The sequence below is a fragment of the Bos indicus genome, chromosome 15 (assembly GCF_029378745.1).
Source record: "Bos indicus isolate NIAB-ARS_2022 breed Sahiwal x Tharparkar chromosome 15, NIAB-ARS_B.indTharparkar_mat_pri_1.0, whole genome shotgun sequence".
Lineage (NCBI taxonomy): Eukaryota > Metazoa > Chordata > Mammalia > Artiodactyla > Bovidae > Bos > Bos indicus.
This window is the reverse complement of record NC_091774.1, coordinates 76,495,327-76,508,055: the sequence shown is the minus strand read 5'-3', so window position 1 is coordinate 76,508,055 and position 12,729 is coordinate 76,495,327. Positions and strand designations below refer to the sequence as shown.

The following is a 12,729-nucleotide window of genomic DNA, read 5'->3' as shown; positions in this document are numbered from 1 at the left end:
CTGGTCTATCAGACTTTCTGAAACTCAGGTGTTTGTTTCCACCCCATCGCCTTTTTCTGGGTCTTTAATCACTTCTGCAGCAGTCCTCCAGAGAGAAGGTTGTTGATAGTGACTCATATCCCTTTGGAGTCAAGAGCTGGTATTTACTATACTAGTTGGTTAATAGGTTTCATTATCTAGAATTGGGGATTTACTGCCTTTGAGGCAACAAATTGTACTAATTCTCATGTGAGTTTCCTTTCCTCCTCTCCAAGGTGACACTCAAAAGAATTAAAATACACTGACTGTCCTTTTATCCCAGGCTTTGTGTCACAGAAGGCAGATAACCAGAATTATATGATAAGTTTCTTCATATTGATGAGGTTGTAACAGTTAGAGATGGTGTGTACCTCATTGATTTACAACTTTTACAAAGTTTAAATTGAGAGGAAGCAAAAATTTACAAAACCAGAAGAAATAGTTACACTCATATGCTCTATCTGTAAACCCACTCTTTTCCTTGTTGAAAATCCTGCAGCATATTATCTTGCAGTTATTACTATAAACAGACTTGAAGCTAAATTTGAGAACTCTGACAAACTTGACATTGTCTTGCCCTGTAGTAAGAACTGTGCTCTGTGTACACAAAAGAAATGTTACACCAAAAGGCTTGACTGATTATGAGAACCATTGCTTTGTTTTCTTCTGGAGGTTAGCATTTTGTTTAGTGGGATGACACTTCAGTGTCCTAATATCTGTTCTCCATGTCTCCTAGAAGACTGTAACTACAGCTTCTATGATTACCACAAAGACACTACCTCTCGTCTTGAAAGCAGCAACTGCGACCATGCCTGCCTCTGTTGTGGGCCAGAGACCTACCATTGCTATGGTGACCGCCATCAACAGTCAGAAGGCTGTGCTCAGCACTGATGTGCAGAACACACCAGTCAACCTCCAGACGTCTAGTAAGGTCACTGGGCCTGGGGCAGAGGCTGTCCAAATTGTGGCAAAAAACACAGTCACTCTGGTAAGCCAGCAGCTGCTACTTATGTGTGCCCACATGAGAGGGTTCAGGCTATGCATTTGTAGACCTATATCCATGTTATACTCCTGCTGGATTTTTCAGTCTCCATCAGTCTTCTACCATTACCAAACTTGCCTTTGGGGCTGACGAAGGAATATGGCATTCCTACTATCTATAGGGGTTAGGGTTAGGATTAGGGTTTCTATAGGGGCTTCCCTGGTGGCTCAGTCAGTAAAGAATATACTTGCAATGCAGAAGACCTGGGTTCAGTCCCTGGGTTGTTAGGAAGATGCCCTGAGGAGGGCATGGCAACCCACTCTAGTACTTGAGGCTTCCCTGGTGGCTCAGACAATAAAGAGTCTTCAGTGCGGGAGGCCCAGGTTCAATCCCTGGGTTGGGCAGATCCCGTGGAGAAGGAAATGGAAACCCACTCTAGTATTCTTGCCTGGAAAATCCCATGGACCGAGGAGCCTGGCAGGCTACAGTTAATAGGGTTGTGAAGAGTCGGACACGACTGAGCGACTAACACACACACACACTATCTAAATAACTGTAGAGGTGTCATGACACCAAGGATGGCCAAAATACGACTTGACTGAAAGGGGGGAAACGCCCTTCACAGAGGCATTTACGCGGCTTCGTGTAGCTGTCCCTCTGTCCTATCCACAGTCCTCCCTGTGAAACTTGAGTGCGCTGGTGCTGTACTCCTAGTTCAGGGGGAAGGCCCTGCTCATTTTTTTTAGTTCACTCTTCCTTGAAATTGCACCCAGGAAGTACTGGAGTTAGTTGGGGCACTTTAAAAATGTTTAAGACACACAAATAACAGTGTCCATTCCAAGGTCCATCAGAAAAAAACGACCTCTGGAAGGAAGAAGTTCTTGAACAAAAATTGTTCTTGAGATTTCTAGGATAAAGCCATCTAAAACCCAATGTTTTCAGAATATATCCAAATTGCAGTTTAAAAGTCTGTTCTTAAAGTGGAAGCTAAAGGCTCTTGGTGGCTTTCGAATGATGACCAGTGGTGAGTGAAGCTAGAGGGCCTTAAAGGGAAGCTCTGCTGCTTACCCAGGAATCTTCAGGGAACCAGCCAAATAACTCAGCCAGATGCTGAGAGTTAGAGAATTCTTTGTAGGAAGAAAGCCATTCACTGTTAGGTAAAACTCTTATATTAGAAAAAAGCCCATCTGTCCAGGCTGCAAATTTGATTTTACTTTGGAATCAGTGTTGACTTTTAAAATACACAAGTACAAGAGTTCTTGAATGTCAAAGGAAAGCATCTAAGATTGCCGAGTCTGTTATGTTCTACATTAGAGGTATAAGGAAACAAATGTGATTGGTTCACTTTATGGGGCAAAGCATGCAAGCAGGAGAGTAAGAAAGTTTCTTAAGGTGATGTTAATTCAGATGGTTAATTCTCCAGTGAAAGCTTGTAGAAAATAATGTCTGATCGAGAGAATAGTGATGCTGAAAATCCTTTAAGAATACTGAGCTTTAGCACTGTTTACAATAGCCAGGACGACGGAAGCAACCTAAATGTCCATCGACATCTGAATGGATAAAGAAGATGTGGTACATGTATACAATAGAATATTACTCAGCCATAAAAAGAAACAAAATTGAGTCATTTGTAGTGATGTGGATGGACCTAGCGTCTGTCATATAGAGTGAAGTAAGTTAGAGAAAAATATCACATTTTAACGCATATATATGGAATCTAGAAAAATAGCACCAATGAACGTATTTACAGGGTAGGAATGAGACACCAGATGTAGAGAATGGACATGTGGCCATGGGAGGGGGAGGGTGGGGTGAATCGGAAGAGTAGCAGTGACGTGCGTACACGACCGTGTGTGGGACAGAGAGCTAGTGAGAGGCTGCGCACAGCACAGGGAGCTCAGCTCGGTGCTCTGTGATGACCTTGAGGTGTGGGAGGGACGCTCAGGAGCGGGGAGGATATGTGTATACATATAGCTGATCAATTTGTTGTATAGCAGAAACTAACACACATTGTAAAGCAATTATACTCTTAAAAAAAAGGATGCCTAGCTTTTATTTTATATTGAATAATTATTTTCCCCTCTGATTTGTCTTTCTCATTTTTTTTTAGCAGGTTCAGGCAACACCTCCTCAGCCCATCAAAGTACCACAGTTTATCCCCCCTCCTAGACTCACTCCACGTCCAAACTTTCTTCCACAGGTAAGTATATCAGTGCCAAGCCCAGTGACAGGTTAGGTGAGACAAGAATCCTTGTGGACCCTTAAGAAGCAGCCTATAATGTACTTGTCAATTCAGCTGTATTCAGATCCCACTTAGCAAAAGATTCTAGCTGCAGATCCCTATACCATGAAGAAGGCTTTTTTTTTGGCCACACAGCATATGGGTTCTTAGTTCCCTGACCAGGATTTGAACCCTTGCCCATTGCAGTGGAAGTATGGAGTCTTAACCACTGGACCACCAGGGAAGTCCCTCAGAAGAAGCTTATGTTATCATCAGGGGGTTTTTTTTAGCAATGACAAAAGGCTGTAGCAGAGGGATGTATGGAAAGGGAAACTGTCCTAAGTTTAAAATAATTAAGATAGCGCCATTTTTAACCTTATGACATCAACTTACTGGAAGAATTTAGCCAGAACTGCCTGTCAGTGGGGAAGGAATGCAGTTCTCCCTTCTCTCCCCCACCACTGAACCCCATATGCTGAGGCGAGTAGGGAGGAGACAGTAGCAAGCCAACTAGTAGAAAGCATTCTGTTCCCTGGGAAGTGATGGCACTGAGCCTTATACTGAAACCCAAAGTCTTGCTAACAAAGACTTAGGCTAGGAAGCTACTAGGGAGCCCAGACCCAAGCAGCACTGCCCGTATTCTCATGAGAGCAGTCCTCCAGCAATTGGGCTGAACTCACCATTTTCGTGACAGACTACCAGGATTGTCCCAGTATGGGTTTTGACGGGGAGTTGCCTTGCCTGGTAGAAAGATTGGGTATTCCTATCTGAAGCCTTAGCTTTCAGACAGAGAGAGAAGGGCTTGAAGGAAGTGAGTGGTCAGCAGCCATTAGTGATTTCTGAATTGCCTTGGGGAGGGGGATGGGCAGTGCTAACATGAGATAAATCAATAATTTATCAAGTAAATCCTTAATGCTGTAGGTATCAAAAGGGCCCTAAGAACTATGGATGTGAGGGTTTCAAGATAGTTCTCAGCCTCATGCAGCTTCCGACACACGTACGGCAATCACTGTGTCCACTGATGCTTTCAAACTGGTGCTGGAGAAGACTCCTGAGAGACCCTTGGACAGCAAGGAGATCAAATTAGCCAATCCTAAAGGAAATCAACCCTGAATATTCATTGGAAGGACTGATGCTACAGCTGAAGCTCCCATACTTTGGCCACCTGATTTGAAGAGCCAGCTTACTGGAAAAGACCCTGATGCTGGGAAAGATTGAGGGCAGGAGGAGAAGTGGGTGACAGAGGATGAGATGGTTGGATGGCATCACTGACTCAGTGGACATGAGTTTGAGCAAGCTTCAGGAGGTGGGAAGCCTGGTGTGCTTCAGTCCATGGGGTTGCAAAGAATTGGACACTTCTTAGCTACTGTACAATTGTTGGAAGTACCGTATAGTCTGAGAACACATGAGGACACCCATCTCATCCGTTGAGTATTACAGAAAGTTTCCTTGAAGAGTTGACATTCAATCTTAGACCTAAAGTCCTAATGATGTTAGTTTGACATAGTTATGGAGGAGGAATAAAAATGTGCCGGGCAGAAAGAGGAACATGTATGCAAGTCCACAGTGGTGAGAAACACATAGGCTTAAGGAACCGAAGGAAATTTGATGTGGCTGAGCGTGTGGGCCACGCGGCTGACTCAGGCTAGAGTAACAGGTGGGGATGGATAAGCCCATGGGCCAGTGCCTTTGGAACCTTGGAGGCTATATAGGAATTGGGCCTTACCTAGGAACAGTGAGGATCCATTAAATTGTTCTCAAACAAGTGCTTGGCATGATTATATTTTTGTTCTAGAAAATTCCCCCTTAACACTGTGTAGAGAATAGATTGGTGATTGACTAGACTGGGGCAGGAAAAACCATTAGGACAGTGTCAACAATGACAATAGCTAATGTTTAGAGAATCTTACTCTATGCCACTTATTGTAGTGGGCATTTTACATGGGTTATCTATTTTAATCCTCACAACAACTCTGTGAAAGTAGATGGTGTTTTTTTTTAGATAAGAATCTAAGGTTTAGTCTGTTTTTCAAAGGGTGGGTCATGACCCATTAGTAGACTGTGAAACCAATTTGGTGGACTGTAACCAGAGTTCTTAAGTAAAATGAAGAAAACAGAAAGGAAATGTTAGAGTATGTTGCACATAGTATTGTTTCATGAGGTTTTTTAAAAATAGATGTATAGATAAATGTCTATGTCTATGTATAGATAAATATTTATGTTTACAGTGTAAAACGTATTTTCTGTTATGTATCTGCAGCACACACTATAGGGTTGTCTTAGACGCAGCTAAGTATTCAGACTCACAAGACTATCAAAGGCCACTCTCTGCACCAGTCCACTTGGAATGATATAGGACAGAAACCAGCACTTGCCAGCAAGATAGCATCAGACATTTTTCTTCAGTAGGAGTCCCTACAGGCATCCATACAACAGTCACTGTGGCTATCCAGGGACTGCTCAGGTACAGGCAAATGAGGTCTTCAACAGGACAGTAAGAGAGCCTCCCTGGCACAGAAGCCTTATGCCTCTCAGGAGCCCAGTGTATCTTGCAACAATTCATAGGTATGGCTTTCAAGGTCCCCGCAGTGGACATGCCCGGTTATAAGAGTCACCCCATTTTAGGAAGCCCAAAGCATGGTGTCTGATCTTTTTTTTCAAAAGTGTTTATAGCAAATTTCTCTCTGTGGTTTTTGCAAGTAATGGAAATAGTAGATTTGATTTAGCAACAAGAGGTCATTTTTACCATAAGCAGTGTTCCTACTAACATAGTTGGCATTCTTCTGTTATCAGACTTCCAGGGGTATACAGCTAGAGTTAACTGAAGGTCAAATTCTTATGTATAAGGAGAAAGGATTTTGCCTCCAGTCACAATTTAGAAAGTTTAAAAAATACTGGCTTAGAGAGATCAGGTATGCTACCTTAGGTTACGCAGCTAACTAGTAAGTGGTAGAACCAGGATTTGAACACAGGCAAGGATAATCCCATGTTTTAATCACAGTTTTCTGCCACTGTTTCAGTAAAATGACACAGCTAGTGTAGTGGCAGTGAGGACAGAAAAGTAGACATATTTGAGAAGGATTTAGGAAGCAGAGGTAGAGTGGAAGCATTAGGAATGATTGTGAAGGTTTTTTTTTTTTTTTCTTCTAAGGTACATTTACTGAGGTAATGATTATAAGAAGAAAGGATTGGAAGAAGTTGATGAGTTTTAGACATGTTGATTTTAAACTTCTTGTGAAATTTCCAAGTAGAGATGTATAACAGAGAGATGAACAAATGATTCTGAAGTTCAGGAAATGTCTGGTCCTAAGATCTAAGTGTGGAAGTCTTCAATATGTAGATAGTAATTGAAGCCATAGGATGCGTGAGAATTCCCAGGAGGAGTGAGGACATTGGGAAGCAAAGGGGTTCCAGGACAAAACCCTGAGAAATAGTTATATTTTGGATTGAGCAGAGGCAGAGGAAGCCCCAAGGGAGACCTAGAGAAGGACTGGCTGAGAACGGGGAGTTAGAGGGCCAGAGATGAGAGTGAACTAAAGCTGTGGGCATGAAGAAAGTTAGGATGCGAGTTCAGGACACTGGCAGTGTGATTACCATTGCTAGGCACAAGTTCTGGGTGGGACCAGTCTCTGGATTAGGCATCTGACCTCAGCCTGAAGAGGTGGCATGGTATAGGAGAGGGAGCTATGGTTTGGAATCAGAAAATCTACATTCTAGGATAGCATCTGGATCCTCTTAAGAGCCAATGCATCTCTGTAATAATATGTATCCTGAGATCTGTAGAATTGATAATTCTAAAGTGGCTATCAATAAATATTTGTACTGAATACCATTTCACATATATAGTGTAGAAGATCTGGCAGTGTCTAAAGCGTATAGGACTTGAGAAGTTTAAGTAATACGATAATTGTTCTTTCTTTCTCCATAGGTTCGACCCAAGCCTGTGGCCCAGAATAACATTCCTATTGCCCCAGCACCTCCTCCCATGCTCGCAGCTCCTCAGCTTATCCAGAGGCCCGTCATGTTGACCAAGTTCACCCCCACGACCCTCCCTACCTCCCAGAATTCTATCCACCCCGTCCGTGTCGTCAATGGGCAGACTGCAACCATAGCCAAAACGTTCCCCATGGCCCAGCTCACCAGCATTGTGATAGCTACTCCAGGGACCAGACTCGCTGGACCTCAGACTGTACAGCTTAGCAAGCCAAGCCTTGAAAAACAGGTACAGGCTCAGTGTGCACCTGCTTTGGGCAGTAGCTTTGCCGTTGAGGCTGGGCAGCCTGTAAGGGGTCTTTATCTTCTCAAAGGCTCTTTATCTCAGCACCACTGTTAGTTGCTTATCAGGAGATAATTTATCCACAGTACAAAAGGGCCATTCTTACTGAAGCAAGTTGGGGTTGCTTTACGCACCATCTCCTTGTAGGTGGATTCTGATTCTTGTGTGGGTGAGCTCCCCCTGCTGGTTCAGAAGCAGAAATTCACAGATGAGTTCTACTGCCCTCAGTCAGGAAGCACAGATAAGGAAGTAAACAGAAAATGCCATGTTCCTTTCTGCCCAGTGAGAATCCAGATGAGGATATCACTATAAAAGTCAGGAAGAATAAACAAAACAAGGAAAAGAATTTCTTTACAAAGATTTTCCCTGTCTCTCACAGACAATGAGGAGCCAATGAAAAATTAAGATTTCTAAAAGCGTTCTTTTAACTCTAGAGGTTACAGACATTTAGCTCAAATATTGAAGCCTTTCATTTATATTTCTAAAATCAGATTTTGTGTCAGAAATGCAAGTCTATAGAACTAAACCTCCAAGAATACATAAGGGTTCTATGACAGAAAGAGTTTTAAAACCAAGAAGAAGGATTTATAGGCAGTCACCATACTCTATTTAAAGAAAAACCAATGACAAGAAAGACTTTTGCAAAGAAAAGCTCTTTTAAGAAGGTTGCTTTAAAAAGTCATTGACCTATTTCTAATTGCTCAGGCTTGAGTTCTCATTCATCTGAAAATAGTCTCTGGTGATCCTGAATCTTCTGCTTCTGGGTGGCTGACCATGATTCAGAGAGGCTGGCCAGATGGTGGGAAATGAGAAGGCTTCCTGCTGCCTTGGCCGCCTTGAACAGAGGAGCCTTATGCATGGAATACCGGCTTTCTACCCGGGCAGCTCATAAATGCTGCTAATCTGGCACTAAGAATCTGGGTACCACAATCTTGTATCAGGAAACACAAGCAAAAACACGTATCTATTCCTGGGGAGCCTACTCAAACCCTAGGAGATGCTTTGAGGAATATTTAGAGATAAGTGACTTCACATGCATTTTAGATCAGAAGTTTTCAAATTTATTATCAGCGAACTTCAGTATGAAATAAGGAAAGTAAGATGCCCAAGCTTAGGAGTTTGGGTGGAGTCATGTTTGTAGACCATCTGCCGTCATATCCCATGCTGGCTCTCAGACGACCTCTGAGGAGCCTTAGAGTTACAAAGAATGTGGTTTCAAAACATTATTTTAGAATGTTATTTCTCTTTGACCTCTTATTTGATCAAGATACTTTTAGGAGACAAAAATATTTTCCATTTTTTATTTTTTTCTGATTACAACGATGATACACATTCATAGTAAAAGAAAATCCAGATATTACAGAGATACATACGGTAGAAAGTGCATTCCTTCATGATCTGTGAAGAGAGTAAACTTCTCCCATAATTTTTGCCTTCTAAGTTTCTACTAGCAGTTTAGCATCATATTCGTCCATATTTTCTTTTTAAAGCAAAAGGCAAAATCAGATTATATATTACTTTGTAACTTGTTTTTTTCGTATTAGATCTTGAATATATTTTCCTATCTCAGCCTTACATATTGATAGAGCTCTTCATGTTAATTATAATACCATAAAAGTATATCTATAAATTAAAAAAACTTTTCCAGCAGTGAATTCCATGGGTTCCCTTCTTGTTGATCTGATAAATAAATGCAGTCATTGCGGTTCTAGTTTAGCATAGCAGTCCTACAGGTTATCAAGCTCAGTCAGCAAGGATTCTCTTTAGACTCCATTCTCAAGATTATCTTCAGATCTTTCTACTCTCCCCCTTTCTCTTCATATTTCATTTCCAGCATCTCATTTAAAGCTGTTTAAGAGATCTAATAGATAGGCAATATGTAGCCACGGAAGTACCACTTACAGCCTACTCGTAGAGATACCCAAACCTGTATCCTAACATTCTGTATGTGACCAGGCTAGATGGGTTCCTTTCTGCTTTCTGCTCTTTTGTTTAGGATGATAGCAATCACTTAATAAAAATGTGTTGATTCCGTGCCAGCTGTTACGCTACATGTACTGACATGAGGGTTGGTAAGTTAAAGCCTGTGCCATCACAAAACTCAGTCTCTAGAGCATTTGGGGCAGGTGCTGTGACTCTGCCTTCATAGGAGGAAGCACGGCAGGTTGGGTAGTTTCAAAGGCTTCCCTGTAGGAAAGGAAAGAGGTAACATCAGCTATAACAGCAGTTGTCCACTTCTCCTCCCCCTGCCCCCATTAGGCATCTGCAACTTCTTATCCACCCCAGATGAAAGAGCCCCTGTCTTATCCCTTATTAGAAGCCATATTACATTGTGGCTGTGAGAAACTGAGTGGTAAAGTTTAAAGAGCTTTGAGGCTAGAAACATATTTAAGGCAGAAAAGTAGGTAAGGCCAGACAAACTTACATCGGAGCCCCGACTCTGCTTCATTTTATGTCTTTGTCCTCTCCAGCATTCTGTGAAACGGGGCTAAACGCCTGTGGATGCTAGAAAGTCATAAAGCACTTAAAGTCTGTTAGACTGTGCCTGGCACAGTTAGTTCCCAGGAATTAATGTTCATTTTTTATCCATGCCATGCCATCCCATCCCCTGCAACAAAGCCTTCTGTGTATTTCCCAAGGCTAGACTGCTGAAAAAATCCCAGGTTCTATGGGAAAATTTGTCAGATTGCTACCCATTCCCCTACTTCCATTTATTATTTTATATAGAAACCTACACAGTATCTTCTTTTAAAAAAAAAAAAAAGTACTTCCAAGTTGAGAATATTATCCTATATATTATCTTCAAGTCCCAGTCTTCCCTTTAAGGAAATTTGAGGTAGTGACTCTTTGCCCTCCAGTGGGGAAAACAGAGCCAAGTGACCAAAAGATGGATTTTGCTTTGCTCTCAATCCAAATTTTAACCTTGATTGGTGTGACCACTTGGACATTTAAAACCTTTGTAAGTGTCTGACTTTGATTATTTGTGCATTGTGGCCTCAAAAGGTGAATTTGTAATTCAGAGGTATATGTGGCTAATTTAGTTCTAGTATTTTCCAGAGTTTTTGGTTTCTATCTTTTAAAACCAAAAAAGAACAAGATTTACAAATTCGTACAGGTGCAGAGTAGGAAATAAAAAAAAATTACACAGATTGGGAGTAAACAAATGGGTTTTTTTTTTCCCACTTTCAATGGGAACATGAATACAAGAGATATCCCAGTCGTATTCTTAATTTATCTTTGAAATAGTAAGACCAGTGTAACAAAATTGACATTTTGGCCTTGGTGTCAAGCACATGTATACCTTTGATGGATTCATTTTGATATTTGGCAAAACTAATACAATTATGTAAAGTTTAAAAATAAAATTAAAAAAAAAGAATAGTAGAAAAGACTGCGGTAAACTGCAGAGTAATATACTCCGTCTCAAGGAGGCAGCTACTTTTTGACAGTAGCCAATTTTTATCATATGGAAAACTTCTCTAAGAAAAGCCAGAGGGCTTTTCTGGTGGCTCAGTGGTAAAGAATCTGCCTGCCAATGCAGGAGACACGGGTTTGCTCCCTGATCTAGGAAGATCGCACACGCTGCAGAGCACCTAGGCCCACGTGCCACAACTAGGGAGCCTGTGCTGGAGAGCCGGGGAGCCACAGGAGAAGTTTGTGCGCTCTAGAGCCTGTGCTCTGCAAAAAAAAAGCCACTGCAATGAGAAGCCTGCACACTACAATTAGAAAGTGGCCTCTGCTCTCCACAACTAGAGGAAAGCCTGTGCAGCAGTGAAGACTTAATGCAGCCAAAAATAAATAAAAACCAGAAATCCAGATAGTTTGAGAGATTTTGAGGTACACTTTTGTTCCTTGTGCTTTTTGGTGTCATAGGTAAGAAACCATTGTCACATCTAAGGTCACAAAGATTTAACCCTAATTTTTCTTCTAAGAGTTGCATGGTTTTAGCTTTTATATGTCGGAGAAGGCAATGACAACCCACTCCAGTACTCTTGCCTGGAAAACCCCTTGGACGGAGGAGCCTGGTAGGCTGCAGTCCATGGGGTCGCGAAGAGTCGGACACGACCGAGCGACTTAGCAGCAGCAGCAGCAGCTCCTATATGTAGGTCAGTAATCCATTTTGACTTAAATTTTCCATATATAATGTGAAACAAGGGTCCATGTGGATACCCAGTTCTCCCAGCACTATTTTTTGAAGAAACTATTCTCTCCCCATTTGAACTATCATCCTGTGATTATTGGAAATCTGTTGGCCATGGATGTATGGGTTTATTTCTGGACTATCAGTCCTATTCTGTTGGCTTATGTGTCTGTCCTTATGCCATTACCAGCCACACTGTCTTAATTGCTGTAGTTTTGAAATTGGGAAGGATGAGTCCAACATTTTTCGTTTTCAATGTTGTTCTGGCTCTTCAGGAGTCCTTGTAGCTCTACATGAATTTGAGAATTGTCTTTTCCAATTTTTCTGCAAAAAAAAAAAAAAGAGGGAGGGGCTGTTGGAATTTTGATAGGAATTGTGTTAAATCTGTAGATTGTATAGTATTGCCATCTTAATAACAATATTCGGTCTTCCTGTACTTGAACATGGGGGTCTTTCCATTTATTTAGGTTCTCTTTATTTCTTTAGCAGTGTTATATAGCTTTCATATACAAGTCTTTTACCTCCTAGGTTAAATTTATTCCTAGATATTTTATTCTTTTGGATGATATTGTAATTTGAGTTGTTTTCTTAATTTCCATTTAGGATTGTTCACTGCTATTATGAGTTACAATGTGTTAGAAATACAGCTATTTTTGTGATGATTTTGGATCTTGCAATTTTGTTGAATTCATTAATTAGCTATCGTAGTTGCTTTGTGGATCTTCAGGATTTTATGTATGTAAGATCAGGTCCTCTGCAAATAGAGTTTCACGTCTTCCTCTCCAGTTTGGATGCCTCGCATTGCTTTTCCTTGCCTTATTGCTCTGGCTAGAGTTTCCACTACATTGTTCAATAGCAGTGGTGAAGGTGGGTGTGCTTCTCTTGTTTCTCATCTCAGAGGGAAAGCTTTCAGTATTTCACCAGTGAGTATGGTGCTAGCTGTGGTTTCACATAAATGTCCTTTATAAAGCTGAGAAAGTTCCCATCTCTTCCTAGTTTTCTGAGTGTTTGTTTCATGAATGGGTATTGAGTTTTCACAGATGTTTTTTCTGTATTAACTGAGATGATCACATTGTTTTTCTTTGCCTTTG

At 41.4% G+C, this 12,729-nt stretch overlaps 1 protein-coding gene across 27 annotated transcripts in view; it reads left to right on the top strand.

Moving 5' to 3' along the window:
- PHF21A (PHD finger protein 21A) overlaps positions 1 to 12,729 on the top strand; it is a 192,580-nt gene that overhangs the window by 151,481 nt on the left and 28,370 nt on the right. For 20 of the 27 annotated variants that reach the window (XM_070804152.1, XM_070804141.1, XM_070804150.1 and 17 more), the window contains 3 exons: positions 755 to 1,006; positions 3,111 to 3,200; positions 7,150 to 7,443. In XM_070804152.1, coding sequence (XP_070660253.1) covers positions 755 to 1,006; positions 3,111 to 3,200; positions 7,150 to 7,443 — 636 coding nt within the window. The remainder of the gene's footprint in view (positions 1 to 754; positions 1,007 to 3,110; positions 3,201 to 7,149; positions 7,444 to 12,729) is intronic. The other 7 variants (XM_070804155.1, XM_070804147.1, XM_070804149.1 and 4 more) reach the window with 3 other exon arrangements.